The sequence below is a fragment of the Hyposmocoma kahamanoa genome, unplaced genomic scaffold, assembly GCF_003589595.1.
Source record: "Hyposmocoma kahamanoa isolate Upper Pololo Valley unplaced genomic scaffold, ASM358959v1 78, whole genome shotgun sequence".
Classification (NCBI taxonomy): Eukaryota; Metazoa; Arthropoda; class Insecta; order Lepidoptera; family Cosmopterigidae; genus Hyposmocoma; species Hyposmocoma kahamanoa.
In genome coordinates, this window is record NW_020653945.1 from 8,846,813 (window position 1) to 8,861,584 (window position 14,772).

Sequence of the window (14,772 nt, forward strand, 5' to 3'; positions counted from 1 at the left end):
TGCTTTCATCTATCATTTTCCTCGCTGTAGTGAGGAGAAAAGTTGTGTTTCGCTCGCCAGCAAAATTGTTTTGCGTCTCGTGACTTGAAACTCTCGCTACGCTAAGGAATCTACTTTTGAAACTTAATTTTTTTTTTGTCTTTTTTAAACTTACTTAATTTGGGCTTCCTTCGCTGGCTCAGGTTTCAATACAAGCACTCGCGTCAAACAACAACTTTGCAGCCTTGCATAACAAATAACTATTATCCTTCGAGGCAGGCTAAGGTGTAGTTTAACTAAATAAAAAATGAATATCCGTCACAATCTCATGCCAATAATACTGCAGTAAAATCAAAAGTTACTTTGGAAATGAAACTATTTTTCCGACTTTAAATCGCGTATATTTGTTTTTTTCAAACAAACCAACGTTTCGGGCCCTTTACAGGTCCATGGTCACGGTAAACTAAAAAAAATTACCTCTAATCATGACAATGATTAATCTTGTAACACTGTGAATGAATAATTAATTACAGACACTGTATTTGGAATGGTTAACTAACATCATCATACTTTTCAATGTGATCATAACATGCGCATTTATCGCAGCTAGTTATTTTGAAAGTAAGAATAGCAGGACTGATAGTAGGTGTGGAGGTGGAAAAGCTAAATTTTTTTTGTAATGAAATGATCTCGATTATCGTAGGGTCTTCTTCTTATCGTAGCAATCATACACTGTATTATTGTGGCCCAGAAGTTACTGCCGCTACCTGCGTCACCAGTAGCAGCCGCCATGCTGAAGTGTGGGACATGTTTGCCATCATGTTGAAAGAATTTGCCAATCAACGTAACATATTGCCCAGCGTGCGCCAGACGCATAGATAACATGATATTACGCCATTGCGAGGTGCACCCCAACCGGAGGGTGAAATATACATTTCGTGTTTTTTTTTTATAATATCTAGAGACGGGACGAACAAGTCGTGCGCCTGATGGCAAACTACACGCCTGACCATAACAGTTGCAGTGCCACTTAGATCTTAAATCGCAATTATCTGAGGGGCACTGCCACTGCGCCCGTCACTCTGAGATAAGTTGACAAGTCCCATGTGCCTGAAATTTCACCAGCACTCTTACCATGCAAAACCGAAACCACAGTAATGCTGACATTACTGCTTGGTGGCAGAAATATGTATGAAAATGTTTTTTGAGTTTGCATTAATTACAAAAATAATTAGTGAATATCGAGTTCTTAGGTTTTCGCGATTGTTACACATAGGAAATGAAACTATTTTTCCGGATTGAAATCGCGTATATTTGTTTTTTCAAACAAACCGACGTTTCGGGCCCTTTACAGGTCCCATGGTCACGGTTAAATAGTTTCATTAAATAGTTTCATTTCCTATAATTAGTGAAGTTAATATATTTTCAATACAAATAAAAGAAGTAGTCGTTTAATTAACAAATTTTCATGATAGCACAAAAATGCAAATTACAATTTCGATTTAACGACGTGTGGGTGTGTTTCCTTGAAGACTTCTTTTTTCAACAAACCTTCATAGAGCTTCGAAACTGTTGGGTATTTGCTGATGTCTAACTGCGTTCTGTAACAAATTAAGAATCTGTATGTAACTTTGTTATTTCAAAGTTTCTTGTGGAACTAGGTACACGATCTTGGCAGCCTCATTGTGCTTATTGGTTAACCTTGTTGGTTATTAACTAGGGTAATAAGTTATAGCTTTAGGCAGGTTGTTGTAGCTTCTTACTTGTATTCTGTAGCATATCTAACATGTTAAGAGAGTGTATGAGTGGATCCTCCTGAGATGAATCTAAATGATTGTTTTTTTCACATAACATGTACTTTCTTCGCATATGTGTACGTAGGTATTATGTTCCTCACTTACAAAAAAATAGTTATTACTTGTTATGCAAGGCCGCAAAGTTGTTGCTCGAAGCGAGAGGTTAAAAAATAGAACCCTGAGCGTAGTGAGGGTTTCAAGCCACGAGACGCAAAACAACTTTGTTGCCGAGCGTATGTATGGGGGTTAAGTAGCTCGCGTCCGTAGGCTGTGTACCCTCGAGACCCTACACGTGACCCCTGGGTGGTGCCAAATAAGCTACAAACTCCGGTGGTAGACCTTGGTCGTGGCTGGTGACCACCCTCTGGGCGAAGCCTAGCCGCCAAACAGCTATAGCTGTGTTCCGGCTTGACGCCCAGAGTAGCCGCTCTAGAGTGAAGGGTCTGTACAGTTGCACTGCACTGATTTGGTTGATCTCGGGGCTCCCTTGTTGTTGCGCTGGGAACCTAGATGCGGAGGGTAGCGGGATCCGAAGCACGGTGCTCCGCTGGCCGACCGCAGGTAGTAGGGGGCCCAATTAGCTGACTAGCCTCCAGTGAAAGGCTGCCCCGCCAACTCGCGAAAAATCCCGGGGTGCTCCATCGTGCCGGTTGGCGACCGGATGAAAGGACCCGATGGCCACTCCCGGGGGGGTTCGGGCGTCCCCGCGCGCTCCAGTCTAGTTTCCCATCGGCGTACCATATAGGGTATGTGCCGCATGACTTTCAGTAGTAGTGTCTCGTACAACTGCCTTCGCTCTCCCCATTCACTCTAACCCTAATATGAAAAGGTCAAGAAAATTGAGGAAGGCTAAACAGCGGATGCACGTCCTTTCACTTAAAGTGCACCTCTCGAACATCCGAGGTCTGCACTCCAATCTCTCATCTGTCCACCACCATCTTGAGACTGAAAGGCCTCACATGCTCTTCCTCACGGAGACCCAAATTAGATGTCCTTCGGACACGGCGTATCTGCATTACCCAGGTTACATTCTGGAGCACAAATTTAAGCAGCGCGCTGGTACCTGCGTTTACGCTCGTGATGACATCTGCTCTAAATGTCTCCGTGACCTTGAAGACCCCGATCTCTCTGTAATGTGGGTTCTGGTAGACACTGGACTGGAACAAATTGTCTACGCCAGTGTGTATCGGTCGCATTCTGGAGACCCGGAGACGACTAGGTTGTTCAACCATCTCTGCAGCTCGGCGGAAACAGTCCAACAACGGTATCCTAAAGCACAACTTGTCTTTTTGGGGGACTTTAATGCCCATCACCAGGAATGGTTGTTCCCATACCAAAAAACCGACCACGCTGGAAGAGAGGCGCGGGCATGTGCTCTATCGCTAGACCTCACCCAGCTGGTGAGTTGCGCTACCAGGGTACCGGACGTTGACGACCACACTGCCAATTGCCTGGATCTTCTGCTGACAACCGATCCAGACCGCTACCAAGTATCGGTCTCATCCCCACTAGGGACATCCGATCACTGTCTGGTGAAATCTGTATCTGTCTACTCCCCGCCCGATCTCAGTACGGGAAGTACTAGGAGGATGTGGCGATACAAGTCAGCAGATTGGGATGCGATGCGGCATTTCTTTGCATCTTATCCCTGGCGGCAGCTGTGCTTCTCTTCTGACGATCCGACGTGCTGCGCGTCTGCCGTCTCTGAGGTGATTATTCGGGCTATGGAATACTTTATTCCGTATTTCGAAGTCTCCTCCAGCGGCAAAGCTCGCCCTTGGTTTAACGCTGAGTGTGCTTCTGCGGAAACGCTAAAGCAATCTGCGTACCAGGCTTGGGCTGATGCTCGAGATCGCAAAGCACCGGAAACCCTCCGTCTGAAGAAAGCCTTTAATAAAGCCGCTAGATCCTGCAAAAAAGCGATACGGAAAGCTCGCTTCAGCCATATTAGTCGTATTGGGGTCAGGTTAGCTTCATACCCATCGGGGAGTAAAGCATTCTGGTCACTCGCTAAATCGGTCGAAGCGAATTTCTGCAGGTCATCCCTTCCGCCTTTAATGAGAGATGACGGATCGCTGGCTCATACCGCTGAAGAGAAAGCAAATCTTTTTGTTTCTCTTTTTGCTTCCAACTCCCGTCTTGACGCTACTTTGCAAACACCACCTACACTACCTCGATGTGACTCGGAAATGCCCGAAATCACTATCCGTCAAAAAGAGGTGTTGAAAGCTTTACGCAAATTAGACGTCAACAAAGCCAGTGGCCCTGACGGAGTCCCAGCGATTGTCCTGCGGAACTGTGCACCCGAGTTGTCTCCGGTGTTGACTCGCCTGTATCGCCTCTCTATGAGTTCTGGACAAGTCCCGAAATCCTGGAAGCTTGCAAATGTACAGCCTGTACCTAAGAAAGGTAGCCATGCCGACCCATCTAATTATCGACCTATCGCAATCACCTCCATACTCTGTAAGACTATGGAGCGTGTATTGAACAGCCGTCTCCTTGGATACCTCGAAGATAACGATCTCCTCAGTGATCGACAATATGGTTTTCGCCGTGGACGATCTACTGGGGATCTTCTTGCGTACGCCACACATTTATGGAGCGAGGCTGTCGAGAAACGAGGTGAATCGCTTGCCGTGTCTCTCGACATATCAAAGGCCTTTGATAGGGTTTGGCATGATAGCCTGTTAAACAAGCTTCCAGCTTACGGAATTCCTGTTGGCTTTTGCACATGGATAGGCGATTTTCTGAAGGATAGGTCAATCCGTGTAGTTGTAGATGGTTACTCGTCTGCTCCTCATGGTATAAATGCCGGTGTACCTCAGGGATCTGTCCTCTCCGCCACTCTATTCTTGCTGCATATCAACGACCTGCTGCTGATGCCCGGTATCTTTGGGTACGCAGACGACAGCACAGTGGCGGTGAGTTATGTGCCAGATGCCCGAGACAACAGTGAAGAGATCCGGTGTAAGCGAGAGGCGATGGTCACCCGGTTGAACCTGAGTCTGAAAGCTGCTTCCGACTGGGGAGATGCTAACAGGGTCAGGTTTAATGCGGCTAAAACACAGGCGTGTCTTTTCTCATCAAAACGGAGTCCCCTACACCTTACTCCGACTTTCCGAGGTGTATCCGTGCCGATAAGGGACCACCTTGAGCTACTTGGTCTGGACTTATCATCCAACCTCAACTTTGGGCGATACATCGAGTGCTTGGCAAAAACTGCTGCCAGAAAACTAGGCATACTTTTCAAGGCCAGGCGGTACTTCACACCTGAACAGCTTTTAAATCTGTATAAAGCACAAGTTCGATCCTGTATGGAGTACTGCTGCCACCTTTGGGACGGCTCTGCCCAATACCAGTTAGCTGCCTTGGACTCGGTGGAGCGTAAAGCAAAGAGACTTATTAACAATAATCCTCTTGTGGAGTCGAAGCTCCAAAATCTCGATCATCGCAGAAAAGTAGCCTCCTTGTCGGTTTTCTATCGGATACATTTCGGGGAGTGTGCGCAGGAACTTTTCAATTTGGTTCCGCCCTCACCGTTCCTCCTTCGGTCGACTAGAAGGTCCGGAGCACTCCATTCTTATGTCGTTGATATTCCACCTATTCGCACTAAGCGCTTTGCCTCCTCCTTTCTGATGCGTACGGCAAAGGAATGGAATGCTCTACGGCATATGTATTTCCCGAAAAGTACAATTTGGGGCTATTCAAGGCTAGAGTGAATAGGCATTTTTTAGGCAAACGCGTCCCATCGTCGGTCACATCGTCGCTTAACATCAGGTGAGATTGTGGCCAAGCGTGTGTCTATTATATATTAAAAAAAAAAAAAGAGCTAAACACACAACTTTTCACCTCACTACAGCGAAGAAAACGGTAGATTAAATAAAAACACATTTCAAAAATCTTTTCCACGCTTATACAAAACTAATGAAAATGAGATAGAAAGCCATTCCGAGCGAGTGAGGTGAAAAGTAAATTGTCATACCACGATGAAACAATTAATTTCACGTTCAAGTGTGAACTTTAGTTTGAATCGCGGGAAGCAGTAGAGCTCATTGTGAAAGAGTTCGTCCAGGAAAGTACTGCCACCTATTTCTGTTGCCAAGCACTAATGTGAGCATTACTGCGTTCCGGTTTTGAAGGGTAAAGAGCACCCTTACACCAGCAGGTGAGATTACAGACACGTGGGACTTGTCAACTTATGTCTCGGGTGACAGAGTGCTACAGTGCCACTCAGAGCTTTTGAGCACAGGCGTCTCTTATACCGGGGGTACACCTTGTTTGGTGCGTCACTTGGTATCATAAATAAACGCATGTCAGGCACACCGGAATGTTTAGGTATAGTTAAACGTATGTAATATACATGACATGTTACTTATGTATACCTATATTACGACGTGTCCAAATTGGAATTTGTGAATAGTTTTGTAATAAATGAATTTAATACGACTAGTATGTCGACAACTGCGAACGGTCATGTATTACATTGGAAAACATTTGAGACCAAATAGAGACGTCTTCAATATACTGTGATGTGTTAAAGTCATTATTACTTATCACGTAATGTACGGAACCTCATTACACGAACTCTAGGTGCACTTGGCCGGTTGAACTTTTAATACGTGGAAGGTTTTATTCACGAGTTTAAATGTTTTAATGTATCGTTTTCTTATAAGTATAGAAAATTTTTAAAGTTCATCTCTATAGTAGTCTTTGGTAATGTGCTAGGATCGTAGAGGGAGAAGGGCTGGGGTGGAAAAAAAGAAAGGGATTAATTTGTATTGATGTGACTCTAGTATATTCTTCAAGCCCAGAAACTAATGACTAGGCAGTATGGTCTTTGATCTTCGCCTATTCCATGCGGAACGAAAGGGAAAAATGTGTATGGACTTACTTTTTGGTTAGTATTTTTGTGATTCGCTCTGGACCTTTTTTAGGGAAAAGTGTCGTTTTTATTTTGACTTTCAATTATTTTGTGAAATCTAGTTTAAAGTGGAATAGGATAGTGCTATTGTGCCTTAATCGAAGATTAAAACGCGAAATTATACGAATCTCGAACTAAAATACCCGTATCGCCCGTTCTAAGGAATCCCGAGTCAATCCAAGCACGCCGCCTCAAATTGCCTATCCTCTTTGTGGCGGCCATATTTACAGAAACATAATTCAACTTCATGTACCAAAAAAGAATAATGTACCAAGACTTGGCTGTATGGTGTAAAACCTTTGCCTTTTCCTTTATGGAAAGAAGAAAAAAAAATTAGTATTTTTGTTTTTTGAATTGTAATTTTTTACAATTTTATTAATTTTTTTTGTGTGTGTTTTGATGGACTATTGTATGAGTTTATATATTTACCTCTATATACAAGATATATATGCTTCAATTAAATTGTATGTAAAAAATCACAATAATAATAATAAAGGTGACATTAGGACAAAATTGTAGTCAATGTTGTAGTATATTATCTCTGTAGTTAGTCCCCGTACTAATTCTATTGAATGGGATGCGTGATAATTTTCAGTAATACTATGAGAAGCTTCAACAGTTTTATAGAACTATGACATAGGGGAACTAATGTGATCCACAACTACAGACAACCAATAGTGACCACAGATGAATGACACAGTAGAAGCGAGTTTCTGACTCACTGCAGACAAGATTGCACATCTCACCGCATGACCACTAGGTGGTTGGAATTGCAGTCTGATGTGGGACGTTCTGGGTTCTATTATAGAGCAGTATACTAGAGCAGAATTGTACTTTACTAACTATAACTTGATTTAATGGTGGAAGAAAGCGTTGTGATAAAGTTTGCATGCTGGCGAACATTAAGTTAAAAGAAGGCAAAATTCTGACAGTAGGCCAGACTACGCCCTTGTAAGAGTTGTATGCATCAAGGGCGACGATGACTGTGGTGGAACGATTACGCGTACAACGACAAGTGCTAGGTAAACAGCATATTAGATTATGCTGGAACAAGCTCGATTAACTCCAACTACATTCTAGCCAAATTCGATATAGAATGTTTAATTACAAAACATTTGTTAGGCAATTTAAATTTAAATTGGTAAACAGGTAATTGGATTGGGTGCGGTTTCTTAATATATAACAACTAAGGACAAAATCGTATAAAAAACAGTTTTATTAGCAGTAGAGCTCATTGTGAAAGAGTTCGTCCAGGGCAGTATTGCCATCTTACCTATTTCTGCCGCCAAGCTGTAATGTCAGCATTACTGTGTCCCGGTTTTGAAGGGTAAGGGTGCTGGTGAGTTGTCAACTTATGTCTCTGTCTCAAGTCTCAGTAGTAGTGCACCTCAGATCTTTGCAATTTAAAGCTCTGAGTGTAACTGATTTGGACAATCGTGTAGCTCACTATCAGGCACACGACTTGTTCGTCCCGTCACTTGACGTTATAAAAAAAAATTATGCTTAACAGATATAAAGAAAGGATATAATTAATTAATGGTATATTAATGAACATCTAAATTTTGTACCCCACATTGAAAACCGAACAGGCAGAATACGTAAGCTTACATACGTTTTTAAGCATCTAAGTCATGTTGCTGAACCGCGTATATTAAAAATGGTGTACCTTGCATTGTATCAATCTTTACTGGTTTACTGCATAACATCATGGGGTGGTTCATCTAAAACTCACATGCTTAGGATCGTGCGCGCTCAGAGAGCAGTTTTAAAGCTATGTACGTTCAAACCTTTTCGTTTTCCGACAAGAGCTTTATATGAATATTGTGGGGTGCTCACAGTACGCCAGCTCTTTGTTCTCCAAACCATACTACGACAACACACTGCCCCTCCCAGTATATACTTTTCTTCATTGCAATACGGTAGACGTGTGAATTTCATTCCCCGAAGAGTTATCTGCAAAACTTCTTTCAGCCAGAACTTCTTTTACTTTTTGGGACGATTCTTATACAACAAAAGTAATAATATTTTAGCGTTTCATCTAAAAAATAAATGTGAGTGTTAGGGTCGTATTCCAGAACTCTACTCAATGCTCAAGTCAGGATCTGAGTATGATTTCAAGCACTGGAAATACGACCCTAATGGAAGGGACTTGAGTGTGATTTCGAGTGCTTTAAACCATACTCAAATCCTGACTTGAGCATTGAGTAGAGTTCTAGAATACAACCCTAAGAATATGATAACCAAATGGCTTCTAAAACTGTCATATGAAGAAACTGAAAATGCTCTTCATGCTGCTCAATGAATTATTTTTCACATCAAATACGCACTCTTTTTCCATTACACACGCAAGTCACACACCCGCGCGCAACACTCACACACACACACACACACACACACACACACACATGCACACACGCACGCACGCACTCGTACGCACGCATGCACGCACGAACGCACGCACGCACGCACGCACGCACGCACGCACGCACGCGCACACACACACACACACACACACACACACACACACACACACACTTTCAGTGAGAATGAATTATTTATAAAGATTTTATAATTTAGATTAATTTAATTTTACTCATTTGCCGTCTCCACAAATTACTACTAGTTCTTGTTACTATTTTTGCATAATGAAAGAAGGTATGCTGGTGCTTATAGCACAGGTTTTCCTTTTTTAAGTACCAGCGGTCATATCTACTGATTCTTTGATACTTACTTACTGTACACTATGCATGTTGTATTATTATTATGGCAAATAAATTTATTACTTATATTTATTTACAGACATTTGACATATTCTTGCATGATATAAAGGTCACTGGGTATAATTAACAACTTTCAATACCTATGGTATAATGTTTATTTTTTATAAACACTTTAGGTATAACAGAACAGTCACTGAGTATAATGTATTTAAAGATAATGTGGTGGTGGTACAGTGGTGTTAAGGTGCAGTGGACAATGAACCGAATTTGTATGCATTTTCTAGTTGGTTTGTCTTGCTCCTGTGGGTTTAGGTTAGTATATGCAATTAAATATTTTGCTTGCGTTTTTGTAAATATATTTTTTAAAACCCTTGCTCGTAAAGCTGATGTAATTCCACCGGTTTTAAATATGTAAAGCGGGTCATAAAAAACGCGTGTGTTACCAAAGCAAATAGTTAAGTTATAGTCCATACAAATTCCATAACAGTATTATTTGCCATTTCAAATATGGAACTGATCGCCGCCGCACGACTCCAGCTATAAATAGTGAGCAGCGCGCTGTTGCTATTCAAATTTCGAACAAATCGCCGCGCGGCGCCAGTCAGTAGGCAGCGCTAGCGCGCTGTTAAAATGGCGGGAACGCAACAGTGTGCATTCACAGATTGAGTTTATTAAAAAAAAAAACAGTTTATTTGGTAATTTAAAAACTTGGCTGCATGCTCTAGCGTCTTTGCCAACATTTTCACGCAGCCACGGTAGAAAATAATCCTCGCGCCATTTTTCTCAAATTTTCTTTTCTTTGTACTTGTATTGTGAATATCTAAAAATGACAACTTTCAATAATGAACATGAGCAATATATTACTTCAACTCCACCGGATATACTAACAGAAGCGCGAACCGCATGCGACAGGTTGCTGCCGTCAATATCCAAGGATAGATACATAACCACGTATGAAAATTTCTTGAAGTGGAAAAACATGAAAAATGCCAAGTCATTTTCCGAAAATGTAGTTTTGGGGCGTATTTTAATGAACTAGCTAGTAAATATAAGCCTAGCTCGTTGTGGAAAACATATTCTATGCTGAAAAGTACCCTCAAGATGAAAAATGGTGTCGATATTAGTTTATATACAAATCTAATTGCATTTTTAAAGAGACGCTCTGATGGTTTTATAAAGAAAAAATCTAAGGTAGGTACTGTCAGTAAATGACGTCGAAAAGTTTCTAAAAGATGCTCCAGATAGCCAGTACCTGGCAACAAAGGTCAGTTTGCCTCCTTATTTTATGTATTGGTCTACCTACTGTACAATTGTACATACTCTTTTACATATTTTTTTAACGACTGTCTGTAAGCTAAGTACCTATACCTCATCTAACACATTTTTATTTATTTTCAGGTTGCGTTAATATTTGGTATTCATAGTGCATGTAGACGGCAAGAGCTTCACAATATTACCACAAAAGACATTGAAAATCAAGGCAAAATGCTTTAAGTTAAAATCCCAAACACTAAAAACAAAATACCCCGATCTTTTATTATCGACGGCTCATTTTATGACGTGGTCAAAAAATATGAAGCTCTGCGTACGACTAAGACAAAAAGTAATCATTTCTTTCAGAATTACCAAAAAGGTAAATGTACTGCGCAACCTATTGGCATAAATAAATTCGGTACCATGCCAAAGGAAGTCGCCAAGTTTTTAGGATTGCCAGATGCTGATTGTTATACAGGGCACAGTTTCAGAAGAACGTCAGCTACGTTACTTGCTGATTAGGGAGCTGATATATTGATAGCTTTAAAGCGGCATGGCGGCTGGCGTTCTAACGCAGTAGCAGAATCTTATGTAGAAGATTCCATCCAAAACAAAGCAAATATGAGTGCCAAAATAACTCAGGCAATAAATTTGGAGCCACAAACGAAGAAGTTTTGCCCTGAGCCGCGCCCCTCTACTTCTACTGATGATACTTTTTTATTTACAACTAATGACGAATTACAATGCTCTTCTGCCGCCTTTCAAGAAGTTTCGTCGTCTCCAACATTTACCCTAACACAAAACAATGACATTATGAATAGTAATAATAATAATAACATAATTAAAAAAACCAACTACAACTACGTATCATTTTAATAATTGTAATTTCACTAACTGTTTCAATAATTAAAAATGAACAAAATATAAAATGTTTTTTTTTCTGTTTCCTCGCAAATGTGTTAAAAAACGTCGTACGATATACGTGCGTATTGGTTATAACATGCTCGGCTCAATTAAGACTCCGCCTCGCATGTTATAACCATCTTTACGCACTAATATCGTAATGTACTATTATTACACAAAAGGCTCTTAAAACTATACAAAAACAATTATATTTTGCGATTTTACATTTTATGGAAGAAAAAATCTTATCAGCATACTATAAGGCACTTCAACTATTAGTAAAACGAAATATTGTGTTATATTATTTAATACATTATACTGGTAGTACTTACATAATTTGTTAATCATGCCACCTAATCATTATATCTAATGTTTGTTATACTGAAGGTTTAACACATTGAAATTATGCCTTTTGTTGTTATACTTTTTGTTGATTATGTACAGTGAGTGATTATATCCTTAGAAATCATATCACGTTGTTATATAAAGTGAAAATAGATTATTTGTTGTTATATCTTCCATTACACACCCAATTAGATTATGTAGAAGTTATACTTACATGACCAATTATAACGTTTGCAAGGTACTTATTGGTACGTATGAGTTTATCTATTAACAGATGCTGCTGGGTAGTACGTTATGGCAAATGGAAAGAAAGAAAACTGTAAGATTTTATTTTCATTCATTTACTACATATCTCATCTAGATCAATTTATGATTCTGAACTTGAACTACTAATACTCGTACTTGAATGTTTGCAATATCTCCCTTCAGATAAAAAAAAATATAATTAGGAATAACATACTTTTATAAACAATGAATTACTAGTAGTTATCACATTGGTTTCAAATCACTTACTAGTGGTTTTAACTTCCTCTATTGAACAAAATTCATCACAGATGACCACTAGATTGGTATTATCAATGGGCAATCGATTTTCGGAAAAAAAATGTTGAGGTAACTAACTGATAACCGTATAATATCATATGGTTTTGTCTGTTGACATTCTATATCGAATTTGGTTGAACTCATAAGTTGACAATGTTTAAAACAACTGGTTTATATTTACGATTGAATGATTTAAATACATAATATACTTTTTTGTATCGTAGATAATATGTTCGTTTTACTTGAAGAATCCTGAGATATAAGCTTCAGTATAATGTTGTTCACGTGGTTACCAACTGTTAGAAATTGTTTCTGTTGTGTTAAGCTTAATTATGCTGTTTGGATTATCGCACTCATAGCATTGGTGAGAAACTTGTATTTATATTTTTAGAAATGATAGAGGTAAAAGGGGTTGATATTCAGTAATAACTCGACCGAAGTGTGGATTAGGCCACCTTTCATCCACTGATACAGCTATCATCTGCTTAAAGGTAGAATCACATATGTGATATTTTCCACAACAAAAATCTCCAAATTACGTATCAGTTGTGAGAAATTCATCATCTTACTGCAGTTAAAACTCTTATTAAGCTTATATAATAACTTTTTTGTTGTTGAGTTTCACGTGTAGAAAGATAGTGATTTTCTTACCATAGCTATATAAATTGAAGACTTTTTGTGAAAATGAAAAAAAAAATTACCTTTAAACAGACGATATGCTAATTGACTGAAATCGGAACAGGTAGAGTATTTTTATCTAAATTTCAAGTGAAATCTCAGAATTTAAACTTTATAAGAGCAAAAAATCAAAACGGAATACTTTTTCTTATACTTACAATAAGTTTTTACCGCAATTGTAAGTTATACGTAAAAATGAAGAATGAAGTATAATAGGTAGTATAAACATTCTGGGATTTCAGAGGGATGTATGAGGGAGTCATCACAGTTTATCGACACATAATAGAATTCGAAACCGGTCAGAAAAATCTCTATATCCCTCAGAGTCAAAGGAAGTGCGTTTCGTATCAGCTAACCACAGGTCGGCAACGAATCGGCTTCCTGCGAATTTCCGATCGGTTACTACGTAGCCGAGGACGCTTGATGCGCGCCGTCGAACAGCCGCTTCGACGCTCGAACGGAGCGTTAACGGCCGAACAACTCCGAAGATGCGAAGACTGTGTAGTCTTCGCGCCTTCGGAGTCGTTCATATCGCTTATCGCTTGTCGCTTCGAGACGATGGTGAAACGGCGGCGCCGAACGCCCGAATGGCCACTTCTACGGCGAATCGGCTTAATGCGACAAGTGTTGTAAAACATGCACGTCTTAAGCCGATTCCGAGTCGATTAGTATGGTGACTGCCTTATCCATTCTATTTGTATTACTTTGGGTAAATATACTCTGTCTGTTTCGATCTTTGTTAATTAAGCTAAAGCCAACTGGTGCGACGAGATTGACACGTTAATTATTATAGTATAGTATTTACGCCTTGTTAATAGGTTGTTAGACAAGAAACCGGAGTCAAATACTTTTTAAAAAAGAAAACAATTGAAATACAATGTGAAAACAGATTAGAATTTCGTCAAGAAACAAAACCTTTTAAAGTCACGGCGGCTGTAATGGATTGATATGAGCTAGTAATATACTAATTATTTGTTTACTAGAAAATAACAGAGGATCCCCATACCATTAACTTGAACCACCACTAGTATCAGGTTAAGTGAGATATTGAATAATCAAAATTTCAGATTAATTTTCAGCATGTTAATGTTAGTTAAATTAAGCATTAAAAAAAATAAAAATGAGAGATTGAAATAGAGTATTTTAAACAACTAAAAATTCGATGTGTTTTTGTAATTACGTGCTCGTAGAAAAAGCAAAAGAATGAAAGTGTAGGTAATGTTGAAACTAATCAAAATAATTTGCTTTTCTTCATAAATCTTTATTTTGCAAGTAAGGGTAAAACTTGATGAGGGATTTTTATTTTTTATTTTATTTTAAAGATACACAAACATAATGTAATCGTCACATGGTAACAGATACAGTTTGATACATTAATAGTATAGACCACATTCCAAAAACAGTGTACACAGGTATGATAAAATTAGTCTTAGTATTAGGTTAATGTAAAATTTCAATCTCGAAATCCAAAACAAAGACAAAAAAGAAATAAATAAATAAATTTACAAAGTGATTTATTTAAATAGTTAAAACTAATAGTAATAACAATATAACAGAATGATAACAGAACACAAAATGATCAAAAGCTAAAACTCAAGCGATACACGTAATTGCGTCTTGTATAAATTTTCGA

At 39.3% G+C, this 14,772-nt stretch overlaps 1 protein-coding gene across 1 annotated transcript in view; it reads right to left on the reverse strand.

Annotated features, from left to right (window-relative positions):
• Nucleotides 1-1,382: 1,382 nt before the first annotated feature.
• Nucleotides 1,383-14,772, reverse strand: part of LOC113233162 (probable maleylacetoacetate isomerase 1) — a 29,856-nt gene continuing 16,466 nt past the window's right edge. The window contains exon 3 of the mRNA XM_026468174.1: nucleotides 1,383-1,580. Coding sequence (XP_026323959.1) covers nucleotides 1,469-1,580 — 112 coding nt within the window. The 3' untranslated portion in view covers nucleotides 1,383-1,468. The remainder of the gene's footprint in view (nucleotides 1,581-14,772) is intronic.